The sequence below is a fragment of the Thalassophryne amazonica genome, chromosome 14 (genome assembly GCF_902500255.1).
Source record: "Thalassophryne amazonica chromosome 14, fThaAma1.1, whole genome shotgun sequence".
Taxonomy (NCBI): domain Eukaryota; kingdom Metazoa; phylum Chordata; class Actinopteri; order Batrachoidiformes; family Batrachoididae; genus Thalassophryne; species Thalassophryne amazonica.
The window spans coordinates 59616429-59642684 of record NC_047116.1 but is presented as its reverse complement, the minus strand read 5'-3'; the positions used below and the strand labels follow the sequence as shown (position 1 = coordinate 59642684).

The 26256-nt window shown below is 41.4% G+C and overlaps 1 protein-coding gene across 2 annotated transcripts in view; it reads left to right on the top strand.

Moving 5' to 3' along the window:
• Nucleotides 1–26256, top strand: part of LOC117524798 (partitioning defective 3 homolog B-like) — an 830560-nt gene that overhangs the window by 385470 nt on the left and 418834 nt on the right. For both annotated transcript variants that reach the window (XM_034186621.1, XM_034186620.1), the window contains exon 14: nt 16953–17103. In XM_034186621.1, coding sequence (XP_034042512.1) covers nt 16953–17103 — 151 coding nt within the window. The remainder of the gene's footprint in view (nt 1–16952; nt 17104–26256) is intronic.

Genomic DNA, 26256 nt, shown 5'->3' with positions numbered 1-26256 from the left:
TCGTGGGGAGCTCGGAGCAGAGCCGCTGCTCCTTCGCGTTGAAAGGAGCCAGCTGAGGTGGTTTGGACATCTGGTAAGGATACCCCCTGGGCACCTCCCTAGGGAGGTGTTCCAGGCATGTCCAGCTGGGAGAAGACCCTGGGAGGAGTCCCAGGACTAGGTGGAGAGATTATATCACACTGGCCTGTGAACACCTCTGTATCCCCCAGTCAGAGGCAGTTAATGTGGCATGGGAAAGGGAAGTTTGGGGTTCCCTGCTGCAGCTGTTGCCCCACCATCCCGGTTCTGGATAAGCGGTTGAAGATGAGATGAGATGAGATTAAATTGCAACACGAACCATATTAGTGAATAAAGTATCACCTTTGTCAAAATCATTAAAATTCCAAGTAATAAATGGAGCAATGCTGATCTGAGTTTATATCACCTCCACAACTCCACTGAGTTAAAGACCTCCACATCCCTGATGTTACTAGGACTGCTTTTTTCCATCTGAGAAATATAGCGAGGATCCGCCCCTTCCTGTCCATGGCTGATGGAAATCTACAATAGACTGGTGTCATTGGCTTGCCTCTACTGGTGGTTGGCTCTCACTGCAGTATTGTATCACTTCCTGTTCCGGAGCACAGCTGTGTTTTGCTGTATCTGTTATCTGTTTAATCTGTGCAGTTAGATTGATCTAGATAACTAGATAACGATTTGTTTCACAGTGTAATCTTCACGTGCCTTAACTAAAGCACTCCCTCTGCTGAATTCACCTCTAAATTATTTACACATTATTCACTTTGTGTGTTTTTAGGAATCCGCTAGCTTAGCGCAGCTACTAGCTCTTAGCCGGTTTAGCATGGCGGCTTCTCCTGTCTCTCCGGCACTTCTCTGTTCTGGGTGTGAAATGTTTAGTTATTCCTCAGCCTCCTTTAGCAGTAATGGTACTTGTAATAAGTGTATCTTATTCGTAGCTTTGGAGGCCAGGCTGGGCGAATTGGAGATTCGGCTCCGCACCTTGGAAAATCCTACAGCTAGCCAGGCCCCTGTAGTCGGTGCGGACCAAGGTAGCTTAGCCACCATTAGCTGCCCCCCAGCGGATCCCGAGCAGCTGGGAAAGCAGGCCGGCTGGGTGACTGTGAGGAGGAAGCGTAGTCCTAAACAGAAGCCCCCTGTACACCACCAACCCGTTCACATCTCTAACCATTTTTCCCCACTCGGCGACACACCCGCCGAGGAACAAACTCTGGTTATTGGCGACTCTGTTTTGAGAAATGTGAAGTTAGCGACACAAGCAACCATAGTCAGTTGTCTTCTGGGGCCAGAGCAGGCGACATTGAAGGAAATTTGAAACTGCTGGCTAAGGCTAAGCGTAAATTTGGTAAGATTGTAATTCACGTCGGCACGTGACCTCCGGTTACGCCAATCGGAGGTCACTAAAATTAACATTGAATCGGTGTGTAACTTTGCAAAAACAATGTCGGACTCTGTAGTTTTCTCTGGGCCCCTCCCCAATCGCACCGGGAGTGACATGTTTAGCCGCATGTTCTTGAATTGCTGGCTGTCTGAGTGGTGTCCAAAAAATGAGGTGGGCTTCATAGATAATTGGCAAAGCTTCTGAGGAAAACCTGGTCTTGTTAGGAGAGACGGCATCCATCCCACTTTGGATGGTGCAGCTCTCATTCCTAGAAATCTGGCCAATTTTATTAAACCGTCCAAACCGTGACTATCCAGGGTTGGGATCAGGAAGCAGAGTTGTAGTCTTACACACCTCTCTGCAGCTTCTCTCCCCCTGCCATCCCCTCATTACCCCATCCCCGTAGAGACGGTGCCTGCTCCCAGACCACCAATAACCAGCAAAAATCTATTTAAGCATAAAAATTAAAAAAGAAAAAATAATATAGCACCTTCAACTGCACCACAGACTAAAACAGTTGAATGTGGTCTATTAAACATTATATCTCTCTCTTCTAAGTCCCTGTTAGTAAATGATATAATAATTGATCAACATATTGATTTATTCTGCCTTACAGAAACCTGGTTACAGCAGGATGAATATGTTAGTTTAAATGAGTCAACACCCCCGAGTCACACTGACTGCCAGAATGCTCGTAGCATGGGCCGAGGGGGAGGATTAGCAGCAATCTTCCACTCCAGCTTATTAATTAATCAAAAACCCAGACAGAGCTTTAATTCATTTGAAAGCTTGACTCTTAGTCTTGTCCATCCAAATTGGAAGTCCCAAAAAACAGTTTTATTTGTTGTTATCTATCGTCCACCTGGTTGGTACTGTGAGTTTCTCTGTGAATTTTCGGACCTTTTGTCTGACTTAGTGCTTAGCTCAGATAATCAATCAATCAATCAATTTTTTTTATATAGCGCCAAATCACAACAAACAGTTGCCCCAAGGCGCTTTATATTGTAAGGCAAGGCCATACAATAATTATGTAAAACCCCAATGGTCAAAACGACCCCCTGTGAGCAAGCACTTGGCTACAGTGGGAAGGAAAAACTCCCTTTTAACAGGAAGAAACCTCCAGCAGAACCAGGCTCAGGGAGGGGCAGTCTTCTGCTGGGACTGGTTGGGGCTGAGGGAGAGAACCAGGAAAAAGACATGCTGTGGAGGGGAGCAGAGATCGATCACTAATGATTAAATGCAGAGTGGTGCATACAGAGCAAAAAGAGAAAGAAACAGTGCATCATGGGAACCCCCCAGCAGTCTACGTCTATAGCAGCATAACTAAGGGATGGTTCAGGGTCACCTGATCCAGCCCTAACTATAAGCTTTAGCAAAAAGGAAAGTTTTAAGCCTAATCTTAAAAGTAGAGAGGGTGTCTGTCTCCCTGATCTGAATTGGGAGCTGGTTCCACAGGAGAGGAGCCTGAAAGCTGAAGGCTCTGCCTCCCATTCTACTCTTACAAACCCTAGGAACTACAAGTAAGCCTGCAGTCTGAGAGCGAAGCGCTCTATTGGGGTGATATGGTACTACGAGGTCCCTAAGATAAGATGGGACCTGATTATTCAAAACCTTATAAGTAAGAAGAAGAATTTTAAATTCTATTCTAGAATTAACAGGAAGCCAATGAAGAGAAGCCAATATAGGTGAGATATGCTCTCTCCTTCTAGTCCCCGTCAGTACTCTAGCTGCAGCATTTTGAATTAACTGAAGGCTTTTTAGGGAACTTTTAGGACAACCTGATAATAATGAATTACAATAGTCCAGCCTAGAGGAAATAAATGCATGAATTAGTTTTTCAGCATCACTCTGAGACAAGACCTTTCTGATTTTAGAGATATTGCGTAAATGCAAAAAAGCAGTCCTACATATTTGTTTAATATGCGCTTTGAATGACATATCCTGATCAAAAATGACTCCAAGATTTCTCACAGTATTACTAGAGGTCAGGGTAATGCCATCCAGAGTAAGGATCTGGTTAGACACCATGTTTCTAAGATTTGTGGGGCCAAGTACAATAACTTCAGTTTTATCTGAGTTTAAAAGCAGGAAATTAGAGGTCATCCATGTCTTTATGTCTGTAAGACAATCCTGCAGTTTAGCTAATTGGTGTGTGTCCTCTGGCTTCATGGATAGATAAAGCTGGGTATCATCTGCGTAACAATGAAAATTTAAGCAATACCGTCTAATAATACTGCCTAAGGGAAGCATATATAAAGTGAATAAAATTGGTCCTAGCACAGAACCTTGTGGAACTCCATAATTAACTTTAGTCTGTGAAGAAGATTCCCCATTTACATGAACAAATTGTAATCTATTAGACAAGTATGATTCAAACCACCGCAGCGCAGTGCCTTTAATACCTATGGCATGCTCTAATCTCTGTAATAAAATTTTATGGTCAACAGTATCAAAAGCAGCACTGAGGTCTAACAGAACAAGCACAGAGATGAGTCCACTGTCCAAGGCCATAAGAAGATCATTTGTAACCTTCACTAATGCTGTTTCTGTACTATGATGAATTCTAAAACCTGACTGAAACTCTTCAAATAGACCATTCCTCTGCAGATGATCAGTTAGCTGTTTTACAACTACCCTTTCAAGAATTTTTGAGAGAAAAGGAAGGTTGGAGATTGGCCTATAATTAGCTAAGATAGCTGGGTCAAGTGATGGCTTTTTAAGTAATGGTTTAATTACTGCCACCTTAAAAGCCTGTGGTACATAGCCAACTAACAAAGATAGATTGATCATATTTAAGATCGAAGCATTAAATAATGGTAGGGCTTCCTTGAGCAGCCTGGTAGGAATGGGGTCTAATAAACATGTTGATGGTTTGGATGAAGTAACTAATGAAAATAACTCAGACAGAACAATCGGAGAGAAAGAGTCTAACCAAATACCGGCATCACTGAAAGCAGCCAAAGATAACGATACGTCTTTGGGATGGTTATGAGTAATTTTTTCTCTAATAGTTAAAATTTTGTTAGCAAAGAAAGTCATGAAGTCATTACTAGTTAAAGTTAATGGAATACTCAGCTCAATAGAGCTCTGACTCTTTGTCAGCCTGGCTACAGTGCTGAAAAGAAACCTGGGGTTGTTCTTATTTTCTTCAATTAGTGATGAGTAGAAAGATGTCCTAGCTTTACGGAGGGCTTTTTTATAGAGCAACAGACTCTTTTTCCAGGCTAAGTGAAGATCTTCTAAATTAGTGAGATGCCATTTCCTCTCCAACTTACGGGTTATCTGCTTTAAGCTACGAGTTTGTGAGTTATACCACGGAGTCAGACACTTCTGATTTAAAGCTCTCTTTTTCAGAGGAGCTACAGCATCCAAAGTTGTCTTCAATGAGGATGTAAAACTATTGACGAGATACTCTATCTCCCTTACAGAGTTTAGGTAGCTACTCTGCACTGTGTTGTTATATGGCATTAGAGAACATAAAGAAGGAATCATATCCTTAAACCTAGTTACAGCGCTTTCTGAAAGACTTCTAGTGTAATGAAACTTATTCCCTACTGCTGGGTAGTCCATCAGAGTAAATGTAAATGTTATTAAGAAATGATCAGACAGAAGGGAGTTTTCAGGGAATACTGTTAAGTCTTCTATTTCCATACCATAAGTCAGAACAAGATCTAAGATATGATTAAAGTGGTGGGTGGACTCATTTACTTTTTGAGCAAAGCCAATAGAGTCTAATAATAGATTAAATGCAGTGTAGAGGCTGTCATTCTCAGCATCTGTGTGGATGTTAAAATCGCCCACTATAATTATCTTATCTGAGCTAAGCACTAAGTCAGACAAAAGGTCTGAAAATTCACAGAGAAACTCACAGTAACGACCAGGTGGACGATAGATAATAACAAATAAAACTGGTTTTTGGGACTTCCAATTTGGATGGACAAGACTAAGAGACAAGCTTTCAAATGAATTAAAGCTCTGTCTGGGTTTTTGATTAATTAATAAGCTGGAATGGAAGATTGCTGCTAATCCTCCGCCCCGGCCCGTGCTACGAGCATTCTGACAGTTAGTGTGACTCGGGGGTGTTGACTCATTTAAACTAACATATTCATCCTGCTGTAACCAGGTTTCTGTTAGGCAGAATAAATCAATATGTTGATCAATTATTATATCATTTACCAACAGGGACTTAGAAGAGAGAGACCTAATGTTTAATAGACCACATTTAACTGTTTTAGTCTGTGGTGCAGTTGAAGGTACTATATTATTTTTTCTTTTTGAATTTTTATGCTTAAATAGATTTTTGCTGGTTATTGGTAGTCTGGGAGCAGGCACCGTCTCTACGGGGATGGGGTAATGAGGGGATGGCAGGGGGAGAGAAGCTGCAGAGAGGTGTGTAAGACTACAACTCTGCTTCCTGGTCCCAACCCTGGATAGTCACGGTTTGGAGGATTTAAGAAAATTGGCCAGATTTCTAGAAATGAGAGCTGCTCCATCCAAAGTGGGATGGATGCCGTCTCTCCTAACAAGACCAGGTTTTCCCCAGAAGCTTTGCCAATTATCTATGAAGCCCACCTCATTTTTTGGACACCACTCAGACAGCCAGCAATTCAAGGAGAACATGCGGCTGAACATGTCACTCCCGGTCCGATTGGGGAGGGGCCCAGAGAAAACTACAGAGTCCGACATTGTTTTTGCAAAGTTACACACCGATTTAATGTTAATTTTAGTGACCTCCGATTGGCGTAACCGGGTGTCATTACTGCCGACGTGAATTACAATCTTACCAAATTTACGCTTAGCCTTAGCCAGCAGTTTCAAAAGTGGGCGATTTCAACATTCACACAGATGCTGAGAATGACAGCCTCAACACTGCATTTAATCTATTGTTAGACTCGATTGGCTTTGCTCAAAATGTAAATGAGTCCACCCACCACTTTAGTCATACCTTAGATCTTGTTCTGACTTATGGTATGGAAATTGAAGACTTAACAGTATTCCCTGAAAACCCCCTTCTGTCTGATCATTTCTTAATAACATTTACATTTACTCTGATGGACTACCCAGCAGTGGGGAATAAGTTTCATTGCAGTAGAAGTCTTTCAGAAAGCGCTGTAACTAGGTTTAAGGATATGATTCCTTCTTTATGTTCTCCAATGCCATATACCAACACAGTGCAGACTAGCTACCTAAACTCTGTGAGTGAGATAGATTATCTCGTCAATAGTTTTACATCCTCATTGAGGACAACTTTGGATGCTGTAGCTCCTCTGAAAAAGAGAGCCTTAAATCAGAAGTGCCTGACTCCGTGGTATAACTCACAAACTCGCAGCTTAAAGCAGATAACCCGTAAGTTGGAGAGGAAATGGCGTCTCACTAATTTAGAAGATCTTCACTTAGCCTGGAAAAAGAGTCTGTTGCTGTATAAAAAAGCCTTCCGTAAAGCTAGGACATCTTTCTACTCATCACTAATTGAAGAAAATAAGAACAACCCCAGGTTTCTTTTCAGCACTGTAGCCAGGCTGACAAAGAGTTAGAGCTCTGTTGAGCTGAGTATTCCATTAACTTTAACTAGTAATGACTTCATGACTTTCTTTGCTAACAAAATTTTAATTATTAGAGAAAAAATTACTCATAACCATCCCAAAGATATCGTTATCTTTGGCTGCTTTCAGTGATGCCGGTATTTGGTTAGACTTTTTCTCTCCGATTGTTCTGTCTGTGTTATTTTCATTAGTTACTTCCTCCAAACCATCAACATGTCTATTAGACCCCATTCCTACCAGACTGCTCAAGGAAGCCCTACCATTAATTAATGCTTCGATCTTAAATATGATCAATCTATCTTTATTAGTTGGCTATGTACCACAGTCTTTTAAGGTGGCTGTAATTATAAACCATTACTTAAAAAGCCATCACTTGACCCAGCTATCTTAGCTAATTATAGGCCAAACTCCAACCTTCCTTTTCTCTCAAAAATTCTTGAAAGGGTAGTTGTAAAACAGCTAACTGATCATCTGCAGAGGAATGGTCTATTTGAAGAGTTTCAGTCAGGTTTTAGAATTCATCATAGTACAGAGGTTACAAATGATCTTCTTATGGCCTCAGACAGTGGACTCATCTCTGTGCTTGTTTTGTTAGACCTCAGTGCTACTTTTGATACTGTTGACCATAAAATTTTATTACAGAGATTAGAGCATGCCATAGGTATTAAAGGCACTGCGCTGCGGTGGTTTGAATCATATTTATCTAATAGATTACAATTTGTTCATGTAAATGGGGAATCTTCTTCACAGACTAAGGTTAATTACAGAGTTCCACAAGGTTCTGTGCTAGGACCAGTTTTATTCACTTTATACATGCTTCCCTTAGGCAGTATTATTAGACAGCATTGCTTAAATTTTCATTGTTACGCAGATGATACCCAGCTTTATCTAGCCATGAAGCCAGAGGACACACACCAATTAGCTAAACTGCAGGATTGTCTTACAGGCATAAAGACATGGATGACCTCTAATTTCCTGCTTTTAAACTCAGATAAAACTGAAGTTATTGTACTTGGCCCCACAAATCTTAGAAACATGGTGTCTAACCAGATTCTTACTCTGGATGGCATTACCCTGACCTCTAGTAATACTGTGAGAAATCTTAGAGTCATTTTTGATCAGGATATGTCATTCAGTGCGCATATTAAGCAAATATGTAGGAGTGCTTTTTTGCATTTGCGCAGTATCTCTAAAATTAGAAAGGTCTTGTCTCAGAGTGATGCTGAAAAACTAATTCATGCATTTATTTCCTCTAGGCTGGACTATTGTAATTCATTATTATCAGGTTGTCCTAAAAGTTCCCTGAAAAGCCTTCAGTTAATTCAAAATGCTGCAGCTAGAGTACTAATGGGGACTAGAAGGAGAGAGCATATCTCACCCATATTGGCCTCTCTTCATTGGCTTTCTGTTAATTCTAGAATAGAATTTAAAATTCTTCTTCTTACTTATTAGGTTTTGAATAATCAGGTCCCATCTTATCTTAGGGACCTCATAGTACCATATCACCCCAATAGAGCTTCGCTCTCAGACTGCAGGCTTACTTGTAGTTCCTAGAGTTTTTAAGGGTAGAATGGGAGGCAGAGCCTTCAGCTTTCAGGCTCTTCTCCTGTGGAACCAGCTCCCAATTCGGATCAGGGAGACAGACACCCTCTCTACTTTTAAGATTAGGCTTAAAACTTTCGTTTTTGCTAAAGCTTATAGTTAGGGCTGGATCAGGTGACCCTGAACCATCCCTTAGTTATGCTGCTATAGACTTAGACTGCTGGGGGGTTCCCATGATGCACTGAGTGTTTCTTTCTCTTTTTGCTCTGTATGCACCACTCTGCATTTAATCATTAGTGATTGATCTCTGCTCCCCTCCACAGCATGTCTTTTTCCTGGTTCTCTCCCTCAGCCCCAACCAGTCCCAGCAGAAGACTGCCCCTCCCTGAGCCTGGTTCTGCTGGAGGTTTCTTCTTGTTAAAAGGGAGTTTTTTCTTCCCACTGTCGCCAAGTGCTTGCTCACAGGGGGTCGTTTTGACCGTTGGGGTTTTTCCGTAATTACTGTATGGCTTTGCCTGTTTGTTGTGATTTGGCGCTATATAAATAAAATTGATTTGATTTGATTTGATTTGATTTGATGCTGAGAACCTGATTCATGCTTTTGTTTCTTCTAGACTAGATTATTGTAATGTTCTATTTTCAGGGTTAGTCCAGCATTATGGGTCTTCAGCTGGTTCAGAACGCTGCCGCCAGACTTCTGACACGTAGCAGAAGGTTTGAACATATCACACCCATTTTGGCATCTTTGCACTGGCTCCCTGTCTCTGTGAGAGCAGATTTTAAGGTTTTGCTATTGACTTATAAGGTTGTTCATTGACTGGCGCCATCTTATCTGGCTGATCTGGTGGAACTCTACGTGCCGGCCCGGGCTTTGCGGTCGCAGGATGCACGACATCACACCTGTGGCAGGAGTAAAGCGGCACTGTTCAGCACAGTCATAGCACAGGTCAAGTCAGCTGGTGCCCCATGTTGTCGTGTTCACCACACTATGCAACCACCTTGGGTCCTGGATGGCAACTACACAGGCAGACAAACATTCCATCCCCACCTCTCAATAGTAACTATTTGTCTGGCACAGGCAATTGTGGGCATCCCCTTGGCCATGTCCAGCCAAGCACTACTCAGGTCATGAACAGGAAGAATTGTAGGGAAGAATGAAATAAATGGGATTTAAGAGTGAAGAGAGACATTTAAGACTTGCAGAGCTTTGACACAGCAGGTAAGCTTTCCCAGCTCATAGTTCATGAGCGCTCTCAGTTGCAGATAAGCAAGAGGTTAAAAACTGTAGTTGCATCCTGGAAGTCAAAAAGGGAATGTGCAAATCTGCTGTTTTGTGGGTTTGGATGATGATGTCTTATTTATTCATTTCCATTTCCCCCCTTTATTTCTTCCCTCTCTCCCTCATTTATCCTTTTTTGTTGTTGCACATGCACAACCTCATTAAAACTGCTCTGCATTAGTCTCTGGTGCAGCTGCGAAATTTCCTTCCTGACATTTTATTGCTCCCCTTTTCCAAGCCAAAATCAGTTTAGAATCACTTTGCTTTATCATTGCCAGGGGTTAGATTAGACTGAGTTTGTTCACAGGTCCAAGGAGAGTCGAGGTGTCCCTCACATTGTTGTTCTTCTTTGAGCTTAAATTAATAATAATAATAATAATAATAATGATAGCATTAGTTCTAAACAGCTCATATCTCAAAGTGCTTTACAATGCAAAGACATCTCAAAACAAATGAACAGCAAAACAACAAAAAAAACATATAACAATACATAAACACACACACACACACATCTATGTGTATATATATATATATATATATATATATATATAAACACACACACATGCACTGAAGCAAATAAGTATTTCATCCACTCTCGATTTTGCACGTTTTCCCACCTACAAAGAATAGAGAGGTCTGTAATTTTATCGTAGGTACACTTCAACTGTGAGAGACAGAATGTAAAAAAAAAAAAAAAAATCAGATCACATTGTATGATTTTTAAATAATTAATTTGCATTTTATTGCATGAAATAGGTATTTGATCACCTACCAACCAGCAAAAAGTCTGGCTCACAGACCTGTTAGTTTTCTTGAAGAAGCTCTCCTATTCTGCAGTCCTTACCTGTATTAATTGCACCTGTTAGAGCTCATTACCTTTATAAAAGACACCTGTCCACACACTCAATCAATCACACTCCAACCTATCTAACATGGCCAAGACCAAATAGCTGTCTAAGGACACCAGGGACAAAATTGTAGACCTTCACAAGGCTGGGATGAGCTACAGGACAACAGGCAAGCAGCTTGGTGAGAAGACAACAACTGTTGGTGGAATTATTAGAAAATGGAAGAAACACAAGCTGACTGTCAATCTTCCTCGGTCGGGGGCTCCATGCAGCATCTCGCCTCATGGGGTAAGGTTAATTCTTAGAAAGCCCAGACCTACGCAGGAGGACCTGGTCAGTGACCTGAAGAGAGCTGGGACCACAGTCGCAAAGATTACGTTAGTAACACACTACGCCATCATGGTTTAAAATCCTCCAGGGCAGCAAGGTCCCCCTGCTAAAGCCAGCACATGTCCAGGCCCGTTTGAAGTTCGTCAGTGACCATCTGGATGATCCAGAGTAGGCATGGGAGAAGGTCTTGTGCTCAGATGATACCAAAGTAGAGCTTTTTGGTATCAGCTCCACTCGCAGTGTTTGGAGGATGAGAACAACCCCAAGAACACCATCCCAACCGTGATGCATGGGGCCGGAAACCTCATTTTTAGGGGTGCTTTTCTGCAACGGGGACATGACGACTGCACCGTATTGACGGGAGGATAGATAGGGTCATGTTTAGCGAGATTTTTGCAAACAGCCTTTTTCCCTCAGTAAGAACATTGAACTTGGGTCGTGGTTGGGTCTTCCAGCATGACAATAACCCCAAACACACAGCCAGGGCAACTAAGGAGTGGCTCCGGAAGGAGCATTTCAAGGTCCTGGTCTTTTACCCTGGGAATGCAGAATAGCCCACCAGCCTGAAAACAAAGGACTCATGCTGGCACGTAAGTGTTAATCATTTCTGTAATGGCTCCTATAGACTTTGGGATTGATATGGATTTTTTTAACTTTGGTATTACTTCAGATTTTCTGTATGTAGAATGTGCAGTCTTAACACCTATGCACTTGCGCCTGCAAGGAACGTGCCAGTGCTGCTTGAATTTAGCTTGTCTGCTGTGTGTCATGTCAGTGGCTCTCGAAAGGTATGTGTGTGTACTTCTCAAGATTTGTGGGCATATTTTCAGACAGTTGCCTGCCATGCGCACACATGTTGGGAGGACCAATTCATTGAGATTCCACATGAGATCATTGTCAGCTGCCTGTTTGTGCGCATTTTTGTGTCCCCCCCTACTCTCCACCAGTTGCGCCTCAGTGAGATGCTAGCCTAACCGACACTGTTGCCAGTTTAGGACTGCCTTCCCATGTACTGCCCTCTGTGAGTCATTAAAGACTATTTTTGTGTTTCTTTGTGTGATCTCTTTGTTGGGTCTCAGCTAGGAATCATTTGACACACACAGACACAGTGTGTATCGGGCATGATTTAAGGTATTGCACCACTATTAACTATTTTTTCTATCTTAGCAAGCAAATCTTGAGACCCTTTATATATATATAGACTAGCAGGTATACCCGCTGCAAAGCAGCTATACTCCAAGAAAATATATCTCTTCCATTAAATAGAATAAAACTTGAAAGTTGGTTTTGTGTCCAGCCCTTTTCTTTTTCTTTCTTCTCACCTTTTTTTTTAGCAGCTGGGGTTAGTGTCCCCAAACTTGATTTCTTTGGAGGCATTTTGTTCATTTCAGAATAGAATATAAAACCGCAGCAGCAGGTGGTGGATTTCCAAGACGGGCCCCTGAAATCACCAAAAGGGAGAAGCCAGAGGAACTTTCAATAAATTTAAACTTACTATCAGGTTATAGTTGTAATCCAGATGCTGTCAGTCAGATCTCTGTGTTTACTTGCAGCATTCAGAAAAAGTGTACAACAGAAGAGAGATTGGACAGCTACCATGTGTGACTGCATTACGATAGTAGTCAATGTGGATAAAAGGTAAATGAGGATTGCCATATGGACATACAGATTAGATCTGGTCACTGTATATACAGTGAGGAAAATAAGTATTTGAACACCCTGTGATTTTGCAAGTTCTCCCACTTAGAAATCATGGAGGGGTCTGAAATTTTCATCTTAGGTGCATGTCCACTGTGAGTGACATAATCTAAAAAAAAAGAAAAAAAAAAACTCAGGAAATCATAATGTATGATTTTTTAATAATTTATTTGTATGTTTCTGCTGCAAATAAGTATTTGAATACCTGTTAATATTTGGTACAGTAGCCTTTGTTTGCAATTACAGAGGTCAAACATTTCCTGGAGTTTTTCACCAGGTTGCAGCAGGGATTTTGGTCCACTCCTCCATACATATCTTCTCTAGATCTTTCAGGTTTGAAGTTTCAGCTCTCTCCAAAGATTTTCTATTGAGTTCAGGTCTGGAGACTGGCCAGGCCACTCCAGGAGCTTGAAATGCTTCTTACGGAGCCCCTCCTTAGTTGCCCTGGCTGTGTGTTTGGGGTCATTGTCATGCTGGAAGACGCAGCCATGACCGATCTTCAATGCTCTTACTGAGGGAAGGAGATTGTTTGCCAAAATCTCGCAATGCATGACCCCATCCATCCTCCCTTCAATACGGTGCAGTCGTCCTGTCCCCTTTGCAGAAGAGCACCCCCAGAGTGTGATGTTTCCACCCCCCTGCTTCACGGGTGGGGTGGTTTTCTTGGGGTTGTTCTCACCATTTAAACATGGTAAGTGGTGTTGATTCCAAAAAGCTCTATTCTGGTCTCATCTGACCACATGATGTTCTCCCATGCCTCCTCTGGATCATCCAGATGGTCACTGGTGAACTTCAAACGGGCCTGGACATGTGCTGGCTTGAGCAGGGGGACCTTGCTGCCCTGCAGGATTTTACAAAATGACAGCATCATGTGTTACTAATGTAATCTTTGTGACTGTGGTCCCAGCTCTCTTCAGGTCATTGACCAGGTCCTCCTGTGTAGTTCTGAGCTTTCTCAGAATCATCCTTACCCCACAAAGTGAGATCTTGCATGGAATCCCAGACCGAGGGAGATTGACAGTCATCTTGTGTTTCTTCCACTTTCTAATAAATAATCATAACAGTTGTTGTCTTCTACCAAGCTGCTTGCCTGTTGTCCTGTAGTCCATCCCGGCCTTGTGCAGGTCTACAGTTTTGCCCCTGGTGTCCTTAGACAGCTCTTTGGCCTTGGCTATGGTGGACAGGTTGGAGTGTGATTGATTGTGTGAACAGGTGTCTTTTATACAGGTAACGAGTTCAAACAGGTGCAATTAATACAGGTAAAGAGTGCAGAATAAGAGGGCTTCTTAAAGAAAAATTAACAGGTCTGTGAGAGCCAGAATTCTTGCTGGTTGGTAGGTGTTCAAATACTTATTTGCAGCAGTAACATACAAATAAATTATTAAAAAAAAATCATACATTGTGATTTCTGGATTTTTTTTTAGATTATGTCTCTCACAGTGGACATGCACCTAAGATGAAAATTTCAGACCCCTCCATGATTTCTAAGTGGGAGAACTTGCAAAATCACAGGGTGTTCAAATACTTATTTTCGTCACTGTATGTTGTGTTGCTTCAAATCAAATAAAAGCATACCTTTACTATTGTAGTTGCTGATGTTTGTTCTGAGAGGAATCTTCATTGAAGCCTTACTCTTTTAGTCTACCCATGTTTATGTTGCCATCTATCTATAAAGCAAGAAACGTGTGTTCGGATATGGCTTGCACATGACATGATGATGTGCATCCTTATGATGAATATTTTTTGGGATTCATTTTCAAAGCCTTTATTTTGACATCGTAACATTAGTATTTCCAAGATGGTGCCCTCCATGGCGCCTTGTGATTGTAATGCTGCGTTCACACCGGGCACGATCAGACACTACAAAGTTGTGTGGGTCGCCAGGTGACGGACGCGCCTCCTTCGCCCGGTGTGTTGTTCTGCTTGGGTGGACTTTCGCTGCGAAAATTCGCCCCAGTGCATCATCAAATAGGAGGAGCTTCCATTCCGCTCGGCGTCAAGTCATCCTGACGGACCTTGATCACACGGAGTGAGTTGTTGTGAAAAGCTCCCAATACAGAGAGTATCATTATTTGCTGCAAGAGCTGCTTCTGGATGACGGCCGCTTTCAGCGGTCCTTCCGCCTCTGCGGGACCCAGTTTGAGGACCAGCTGTCCCGTTCACGCGTGCACATGTAAACAATTTTAAAAAAAGAAACTCCGCTGCTTGCTGCAGCTTGCTCTTCCCCCAAAAAACTCTGTCATAATTGTATTTAGAAACCCCTCACCATTTGCTTTATTATACATCTGTGTAGTTAATAAGTAAAATAATCTCCATGGATGATTCCCTTGCGCGCGCACGTAAAATAAAAAGAAACTCCGCTCCCCCTTCTGTGGTGCTGCTGCTCGCTCCAAAAACTCTGTCATAATTGTGAAATAAAGGACAAAAGAGACATAAGTCCTGCTGACAGGCTGCTACCAGAGACAGGACATGTTCACATCTTCAGTCAAACTCCAGACATCTCCAAGTCAATACATATTCAGTCCCTGATTGGTCATCGCGGCGCGATGAGACGAAAAAGTTCATATTTTTCAACTTGTGGAGGAGGGCAACACGACATGACGTGACGCAATATCGCTCTACAAACGCGCAAAATGCTCAAAATCGCTTCACTCGCGTCGCGTCACTCGCGTCCATCGCGTCGCGCTGCGCAGTTTGGAGCCAAAACGCGTCATTACATAGGAATTACATGGCAACCTGTGGCTGCAGTCGCTGGTGTCGTGCCTGGTGTGAACGCAAGTGTTTGACGGGATGCTGGCTTAAATGTTTTATTGTGAAATGGTGAGAGCAACATGAGCTATATGATGTTGTTTAACTTTGTTACCAACAACATTAGAGAGCCACAGTTGATATTTGCAAACAAACATGAAAGAACATGTTTAACTGATTACTGTTCTCAAAAGTCATTCTACTGCAGTCTGTTTGTTTTCTCACTTTACCCTGACATTGAAGTTGCAGCTCTTGGTCAGAGTTAGTGTGAAATGTATGCTGTCAGTGTTCCTTGCGATTGAATTCAACTTGACAACACTGAGGAGACATTAGCTCAAATCTGTTTTTTGCTAAAATCGAATTTCCCACAATTTCTATAAAGTTTCAGTAAGTACATAAGCTGAATAAAATGTTATATTTGCTGTGACCTAAAGTTTAAATAAAGTGTGTTCAGGAGGTGGGGTAGTGAGGATTTGCTGTTTTAAATATTCTAAATGTGTTTAATTTTGTATGATTCGCTGCCTATAACCTGTTTAATAGGAATCCTTTTTTCATATAATTGATAATAAAACTGATTTTTGAAAACAATCTGAAAAACTGTATTCACATAAAATATAATGTACCATATCAATCAAAACAGACCAAAAATGACCTACAACATTCTTATTATCAACTCCACATGTCAATCAAATATCTTTTTGTGCCAAGTGGCTTTTGAATGTTTGGATTGGATCAAAATTTATGTCATTTCTACCTCAAATGTTAGAATGTAAATCGTCGGCTCACATGTGGCTCACATATTTATCCACACATTTCACAACAAACCTAAATATCTTGACTAATATTATTAATAAGAACTAGATAGATAGATAGATAGATAAATAGTTTGTTAATCCTGAGGGAAATTGTGTGGCATCTGTCGCTCTCATTCATACATATAAACGTTACACGTTAAAAAAGTTAATGAATAAAAACAGCACAGAGACAAGTTCATAAATAAGTAGTACAAAAACAGTATATAAAGTGCAATAAGTTACAGGAGTCAAGGCACCTGAGACTATGTTTAGGCATTTATAGCCCCTGTCTGCTGCCCCTGGCTGATGTGGCTGCATTATACAGCCTGATGGCCCGAGGGACAAAAGAAACTACTGTATTCACATCCATATGTTTGTGCTTCATGTACTCTGTTTATTCCTTCCTATATCTCTCTGTGTGTGTGTATATATATATATATATATATATATATATATATATATATATGTCTGACCATGTTGGATGAATGTCAGTTTTTTTCTTAAAATAACTGTATTTGTGTGTATTTGTGTATGTCTTAACAAACATACACTTTGTCTGTTAAAACTATGTAAGAGTAAGTACACCTCTTTGTGCATCCCACCTTCAAACACAACCTCATATGACCATGCATGAAAAAAATACTTAAGTTCCCAATTTTCTATAGGAATACAAACTTCCTACGGGCACTGCACTAGTTACATAAATTAACTTTGTCTGCATAAATTTTGACTTAAAAGAATTTAGTAATATTTGTGTCTTGTCCTTTATAGGAAGAACATGGTGTTTCTCCCAGTCCATCATTTGATGGATCCTCTGGTGTGCCAGTTCTCGTGAGCCCGGCACATGGTCATACAGGATTGGTCAGTCAAACCAATGATCATATTCATCCCATGGTGACAAACAGTCTTTTTGCATTTAATGGTGAGTGAAGTTATTTCATGTCAGTGTGTTATCAGACATCTAACAACTGTCAGCATTATGTCAGTAGAGGTGTTTATTCTTAATTACATCACACTAAAGTTTGAATGAGCCCGAATGCCGACTGAGTGAAAATTCAACATACATTCCGGAACAGACGAGGTGTATTCAACAACCTCTGACTGCAATGTGAGTGTTCCAATTTCCTGTGGTTGGCCCTAATGTTTAGCTCATGTTCAAATCATTTGAAGTGCAGTTGAGGTGGAAAAATATCGTACGGCAGTCAAGGTGGACTCTAACTGCATTCTGACTGTGTTCTAAATACTCTTACGACGTCTGAACAACATTTGAAACATTCTGATTGCGTTCGAGGGAATGTCGAAATGTTCAGGCACGTCAAATCCTGCCAACATGTGCTGAATGTGACATGGAGCTGCCAGACAGCACCTTCAGTACATCCTGTTCGGGGTGCACAAAGGAAATAATGTAATGTGCAAAGTCTGTGGCATGCATTGATTTTGTGAACTAGACATGGACATTGCACAGTCAAACCGAAAGCACTTTGGGTCATTGCGTCGCAGTGCCTCAGCGCAGCACAGCTCATCTGAGCGAAGTGTTACATCTATCATAAGCATGATATTATAGATACATTGCCATTTCCTTTTATGAGTTAGATGATGTACCTGTAATATTATGTATATTATAGTTGTAACACCATGTGCATATGCGCTGCGCCACGCTGCTGTACTACAGCAAATCGGTGCATCTCAGTGGCTCGGCACGGCACAGGACAGCGCATCTGAACAGGGGTGTCACAGCTGTAATAAACATAATATGACAGATACATCATCTAACTCATTAGCAGGAATGACGATGCAGCTGTTTTGCCAAGCTATCACAATATAAATAAAATTATTAATCACCTTTGGAATGGCTCCAGATGCATCTCCCACCGCACAGTGCCTGCCAGCCAGACTGCAGCCTGCGATATAATCCCTGTGATTCTGGGAGTGATGTGAGATGTTCGATGGCATATTTGTTGCCCATTATGAAATAATTATTCCATATGGCATGGCATCCAGCCGGACAGCAGGATGGTCCACTGCTGTGCCAGGGCTCGTACCATCCGATGGGTCAATTCAGAGTATCCGTTATGTGTGCCAGTGTGAGACTGGAGTATTCGTCAGCATCCCTTGTTTGTGACATCTGATTTCCTTGTGAGAGAAAGAGAGGGAGAGCAAGAGAACGTCCGAGCACACACTGTATTTGGCATTTTTATGAAGACCTGCCATCCCTCCTTTTCTTGATTTCAAAGGTGGCAATCGAACCGCACTCATACAACATTTTATGTGCATTGTTATTATTCTTGTGCATTCTGACAGCATTCTAAGTATTCATACTGTTCCAACTACATTTGAACTGCATTTGTAAGCATACACATGGAATGTGCATGAATCATAGGCAGAATCCACCCACTTTGTAAGTAGTTGAACGGCATTCTTACACAGCTGTATCTGTCTCTCCCAAATGTGGCTCAAATTTTGGCTTTTTCCCCCTTTTACCTGATCCTGCTTGATCCCTGCTCATTCGTGCTAAGTGTGACAGGGCCCTTAGTTTCTCAGTTCTTATAATTGTTCACTTGGATCTTCTGTAGGAAGTGGAAAAATATGTGGTAATTTGCTATGTATTATGTTGTGCTGCTTCACATCAGTGAAATCAATTTTTAATTTGATATGCAGTAAACTGGCAATGTAGAAAAATATAGCCTAAAGTTCACTGCACAAATTTACAGAACCAATGACAGCATCTGCAAATTTCTTGTTTTGTTTGGGGTGGGCCTTGGCAACCATATGCATACTAATGTTTGCTGTCTTGTAAAAAAAAAAAAAACCAAAACAAACAAAAAAAAACAAACAAAGAACATTGTTTACTGTTTCTGTACTCTGGCAAAATTTCAATGTCAGTTTTTTTTTTTTTTTTTTATTTACCAACTTTTGCCCTTAAAAAAACAAAATCACACAATGACTCTTGGGATTGTTTGGGCTGCAGAGTTTACACCTGTCTGGGTAAAGAAGGCTGTGTATATCAATTGCTTTCCAAGGATCCTTGGAAGTGGGGCAGCATTGTAATCTGAAGTATGCAGCCTCAGAAGGTACCACTCCTGAATTGGGACAAAGCCTGTTTACAGTCATTAGCATTCCTTAGCATACACAGCCATACCAGCTGTGATTATCATATTTTTTAATCATATGCACATTTTTGGGGGGGTCAGATTACTTTGAAATGTAATCAGTTACAGAACAATATTACACAGACATTTTTGGAATTTGTAACTTAATCCATTGGATTACAAAAAATAAATAAATAAAAAAATAATGATAATAATTTGAATACATTTGGCACTGAAGATGATTAATTTTTTCGTACAAAAGTATACATACCCAGAAATATTTTTTTTCCTTTTTATCTCATCAACAATTATAAATTAAATGATAAATAAAAAGAAAGTATCTCAGAATATACTGTATGTCTTTCAATCTGAAAATTCTGTAAAGCCACACTGTTGGTTCAAGATTGACCTCTATTGGTTAAACAGGTAGCGCTGCTTCTCATTCACTTGTACATGGTGAGTTCATAGCCTTGGATAATTGAAATAATAATTTTTCATAATTTTAAAATTGCCATATTTTAATAATTAAAATGTAATCAAGTAATCCTTGACAGTGTAACTATATCTGATTACAAATTTTTCCAGTGTTACCCGGTCTTATTATAGCTATTTATATTTTGATTACATAACTATGATTACTTGTAATCTCTTACTACCATCATCTCTATTCCACAGGGTGCTGTCGTGCTACAGTCGCCCATGATCCAAAAAAAGCGCAGTAACAAGATAAAACGGCTAGATCCGGCCTTCCTTCTAAGAAACTGGCTGATGAAATGCAGACCTGTCAACTGGCTCGCTTATAAAGCACAGACCTGGCAACTTGCACCAAAATGAAACTAAGGCTTAGTTCACACGACAGGATAATTAGGCCAATATCGGACCTGATCTTCCCCTTCCGACAATCTTAAAGATGCCCCGACAATCGTGATGATACTAAAGATAATCTTATCAGATATTCCTGCCATGTGTGGTGGGTTAAGAGCACTCTGATCTGCTCGGAAGGACGTCAGGGGCACTCCGATTGCAAATCGGGGATATTCAACATGTTGGATTTTCTTGGCCTGATATCGCAGCATGTGTTGTGTCCTCCGACCACAAAACGAGCATGCAGCCTGCTGACGTGCAGCCAATCAGAAAGTGATATGATGGATGCACGGAGCGGAAAATAAAATCAAAACAGCTATTCTGACTTACCAGAAAGTCCAGTGGTCGCCCTGTCTCCACTCCTTTAAAGAACACATTTTCTTTATCTTTTTGTATTGTTTTTTTACCTCTGTTTTAAATAGTCCACAAAGTATCTCCATTTGTTTACTCTGAAGTCACGTTTAATCTCAAGAGATTTTGCGAGATTTCCTGTCTGAGCTGGGAATGTTTGTGTGTGAAATCTCTTCGTGTGTGGTGTTGTTGTCATTACTGTGTGGCTGGACACCACACACTGTATGACCAATCCTGTTAGATCTATGATTTTTTTTTTATCTTCACGTGTGTGGTCTCTCAGGTTTTGGAAATCTAAAGATAATTTTAGAATCCTGTCGTGTGAACCAGGCCTAAGGAGCTGCACCTGGCTGTGCACTCAGCCAGAATCGCAACAATCGCTACATCTGCTTCAAATTTTTATCACGATGGAGCAAGATCAAACAGTTTTCAAGTGGTACTCACAAGGAATATCCCGTTCAAAGATGTTTGTGAATTAGAATCAAATTTTTGAGCAGTTTGAAAATTTGACCCTGATTTTGAAACTGCTGCCATTGATGGGTGTAACGACTGCGTTTACCGAGTTTGTTTAAGACTGACAAAGATGGATCAAGAAGTTACTATAATGCTTCAAAACCCGATTTGCTGTTTGGGATTAAAAGGGATGGGACTCTGCTCTGTGGAAGAGCTTCATAACCCTGCATGTGCAGTTACACTAACCACGGTGAACATTGCTCTGGCATTTCGCAGAAAGTTGCTCATGTCCTTACTTGATAAATCTTCACATCAATTTCCACTTCTGATTTTTTAACTTTATTATGTTGCTAAAACGAAGTTTGCAAGATATATTAGTCAGTATGTATGTTTCTTTTGGTTCTTGTTTTGTTTGTGATCACTGCATTTTTCACATTTAACTCGCTGTGCAGCACATAGTTTACATCACAAACACTTGCAACTTCATGTATAGCAGCCCTAGCAAGGTATTACCTGAGATAAGCGATTGACCTTGACTGTCAGTGTTTTGCTTGAGGTCAAAGGTCACCTAAATAAGGTCAAACTTCAGACAGCAAAACATGTCGTGTCATACATCAAATTAAAGGGCTCGATGAGCGGATCCAGAAGATAGCAAAGATGTTAAGTTGTAATGTCATGTGATGATGTCATCATACAAAAAACATGCAAAATTTTAATTTTTAAATGTTACATTTAATGGCCCAGTCACATGGCACACGATGATTCCTGAATGAAGGAAAAAGTAAAAAAAGTCACAATTCATTGAGAAAAGGTGGACAAAAGAGCTTTTTCACCGAATAGCCTGCAAAGCAAGAGCGCAAAAGGGACGAAAGAGGAACTTAACAATCTTGAAGTTTTAAATGAAACGCGCCTGGAGCCACAGTTGGAGCAGTGTGTCTCTGCGTCTCTCAGTTCCAGGACACAGCGCTGGGACGGAGCTCGAAATTACACAACTTTTTTGTTGTTTCAAATTCAGCAGTTGCTTGTGGCAAAATAATTAATTGTATCCACACAAAAATATAAAAATCCAAGCAAACAGGCTGAGTTTGCCCTGTAATTTCTGATGGTACATGACCACAGCAGCAGCCTCAGCGCTCACAAACTGGCTTCTGCACTGTGTGAAAACATTCAGCCAGTCGAACAAAGTCAAACTAAACAATAACGTTACAAAAACTAAACAAATGATTAAAAAACGTCAAGAATGACAGCAAAACGAAACACGGACGAATTGAGGTTTTCGTTGCCCTTCGTTCAAATTTTTCAGCAGTTTAAAAATCCTGACAAAGGGCCAGCTGCAGGAATGAAGCGAAGGTTAAACGATGCCAATGAAAGTCAACGAAACTCTAGATTTCTTGTTTCATTAGGGCTTTGTTGCCCTTCATTAAGTGCCATGTGACTGGGCCATAACTCGCTGTCTAGCACACAGTTTACATTGCAGACTCTTGCAACTTCAAATATAGCAGCCCCAGCAAGGTACCTTTCAGAACACAAAACTAACAAGCTCAAATTCAAAGGTCAAGGTCACAGTAAGCTCAAACACTAAATTCAACAAAACAGTTTTCCTGGTCGCAAATTTTGAAATTTTGCCTCCAAATTTGCCATGAACATAGTGATAGGCCTTGCCCATAAGCCATTACCTGGGATAATCAATCAATCAATCAATTTTATTTATATAGCGCCAAATCACAACAAACAGTCGCCCCAAGGCGCTCCACATTGCAAGGCAAAAGCCACAAAATAATTACAGAAAAACCCCAACGGTCAAAACGACCCCCTGTGAGCAAGCACTTGGCGACAGTGGGAAGGAAAAACTCCCTTTAACAGGAAGAAACCTCCAGCAGAACCAGGCCCAGGGAGGGGTAGTCTTCTGCTGGGACTGGTTGGGGCTGAGGGGAGAGAATCAAGAAAAAGACATGCTGTGGAAGAGAGCAGAGATCAATCACTAATGATTAAATGCAGAGTGGTGCATACAGAGCAAAAGAGAAAGAAACACTCAGTGCATCATGGGATCCCCCGAGCAGTCTAAGTCTATAGCAGCATAACTAAGGGATGGTTCAGTTAGATGATCAGTTAGCTGTTTTACAACTACACTTTCAAGAATTTTTGAGAGAAAAGGAAGGTTGGAGATTGGCCTATATTTAGCTAAGATAGCTAGGTCAGGTGATGGCTTTTTAAGTAATGGTTTAATTACTGCCACTTTAAAAGCCTGTGGTACATAGCCACCTAATAAAGATAGATTGATCATATTTACGAGGTCTGTTAGAAAAGTATCCCACCTTATTATTTTTTTCAAAAACCATATGGATTTGAATCACGTGTGATTGCGTCAGACAAGCTTGAACCCTCGTGCGCATGCATGCATTTTTCCACGCCTGTCGGTTGCGTCATTCGCCTGTGAGCAGGCTTTGAGTGAGGAGTGGTCCACCCCCTCAGCGGATTTTCATTGTCAAGAAATGGCGGAATGATTTGAGCTTTTTTTCCATCAGAATTTTTTCAGAAACTGTTAGAGACTGGCAGCTGGAAACCATTCGAAAAATGTATCTGGCTTTCGGTGAAAATTTTACGGGCTTCACAGAGAATAAGCACTGTTACTACAGCTTTAACGACAGCTTTAAGGACGCTCGGTGCGCCGCACTCCGTGCCGCCATCGAGAGCCACAAACCACCGGACCATTTCTAAACGGATGGCTCTGTGGATCCGAGACCTTCGTCTGCACTTTCTCTGGTTATCACAAGAGCTGGACATCAGCCAATTTCCGGCAGATTTCACTTTTAACAAGAGATTTTGTCATGGAAAGCTGAGCGGAGGCTTCACGCGTCACGACAGATTTGCTGATGGAGCGAGACAAAGGAACACCTCCGTTTTGGTCTCACAGGACGGCTTTGAGATGGCGTTCAGACAGCTGTCGGTGGTTTTTCCATCGAGTGATTATCCGAGAAATTGTGGATGTGCCTGGACATGCCAGAACATGTCCCGTGAGGCTTCATCACAGCGTTGCTGTGCGCCATGCGACAACGCCGCGACGCGCGAAGCCTCCGCTCCTCTTTCCATGACAAAAACTCCTGTAACAGTGGAATGTGCCGTTCATTTCCAAACTGGACGCTGTGTTTTATCCAGGACGTCATCTGACTAGCACAGGAATTGTGAAAAGACATGGACATCAGCACTTTTTCGGCACATTGAGACATACGTGCAGAGGAATTCCGCGCGCCGCGGCGGCGCCGCATGGCGCAAAGCAACGCCGTGATGAAGCTTCATGGGACATGTTCTGGCATGTCCAGGCACATCCACAATTTCTTGGATAATCACTCGATGGAAAAACCACTGACAGCTGTCTGAACGCCATCTCAAAGCCATCCTGTGAGACCAAAACGGAGGTGTTCCTTTGTCTCGCTCCATCAGCAAATTGGCCGTGACGCGCGAAGCCTCCGCTCGGCTTTCCATGACAAAATCTCTTGTTAAAAGTGAAATCTGCCGGAAAATGGCTGATGTCCAGCTCTTGTGATAACCAGAGAAAGTGCACACGACAGTCTCGGATCCACAGAGCCATCCGTTTAGAAATGATCCGGTGGTTTGTGGCTTTCGATGGCGGCACGGAGCGCGGCGCACCGAGCGTCCTTAAAGCCGTCCTTAAAGCTGTAGTAACAGTCCTTATTCTCTGTGAAGCCCGGAAAATTTTCAGCGAAAGCCAGATAAATTTTTCTAATGGTTTCCAGCTGCCAGTCTCTAACAGTTTCTGAAAAAATTATGATGGAAAAAAAGCCCAAATCATTCCGCCATTTCCTGACAATGAAAATCCGCCGAGGGGCTGGACCACTCCTCACTCAAAGCCTGCTCACAGGCGAATGACGCAACCAACAGGCGTGGAAAGACTCACGCATGCGCACGAGGGTTTAAGCTTGTCTGACGCAATCACACGTGATTCAAATCCATATGGTTTTTGAAAAAATAATAAGGTCGGATACTTTTCTAATAGACCTCGTAAGATCGAAGCATTAATTAATGGTAGGGCTTCCTTGAGCAGCCTGGTAGGAATGGGGTCTAATCGACATGTTGATGGTTTGGAGGAAGTAACTAATGAAAATAACTCAGACAGAACAATCGGAGAGAAAGAGTCTAACCAAATACCAGCATTACTGAAAGCAGCCACAGATAATGATATGTCTTTGGGATGGTTATGAGTAATTTTTTCTCTAATAGTTAAAATTTTATTAGCAAAGAAAGTCATGAAGTCATTACTAGTTAAAGTTAAAGGAATACTCGGCTCAGTAGAGCTCTGACTCTTTGTCAGCCTGGCTACAGTGCTGAAAAGAAACCTGGGGTTGTTCTTATTTTCTTCAATTAGTGATGAGTAGTAAGATGTCCTAGCTTTACGGAAGGCTTTTTTATAGAGCAAAAGACTCTTTTTCCAGACTAAGTGAAGACCCTCTAAATTAGTGAGATGCCATTTCCTCTCCAACTTACGGGTTATCTGCTTTAAGCTGCGAGTTTGTGAGTTATACCACGGAGTCAGGCACTTCTGATTTAAGGCTCTCTTTTTCAGAGGAGCTACAGCATCCAAAGTAGTGCTCAATGAAGATGTAAAACTATTGACGAGATAATCTATCTCACTCACAGAGTTTAGCTAGCTACTCTGCACTGTGTTGGTATATGGCATTGGAGAACATAGCAAAGAAGGAATCATATCCTTAAACATAGTTACAGCGCTTTCCGAAAGACTTCTACTGTAATGAAACGTATTCCCCACTGCTGGGTAGTCCATTAAAGTAAATGTAAATGTTATTAAGAAATGATCAGACAGAAGGGGGTTTTCAGGGAATACTGTTAAGTCTTCAATTTCCATACCATAAGTCAGAACAAGATCTAAAGTATGGTTAAAGTGGTGGGTGGACTCATTTACATTTTGAGCGAAGCCAATTGAGTCTAATAATAGATTAAATGCAGTGTTGAGGCTGTCATTCTCAGCATCTATGTGGATGTTAAAATCGCCCACTATAATGATCTTATCTGAGCTAAGCACTAAGTCAGAAAAAAGGTCTGAAAATTCACAGAGAAACTCACAGTAACGACCAGGTGGACGATAGATAACAACAAATAAAACTGGTTTTTGAGACTTCCATTTTGGATGGACAAGACTAAGAGTCAAGCTTTCAAATGAATTAAAGCTCTGTCTGGGTTTTTGTTTAATTAATAAGCTGGAGTGGAAGATTGCTGCTAATCCTCCCCCTCGACCCGTGCTACGAGCATTCTGACAGTTAGTGTGACTCAGGGGTGTTGAC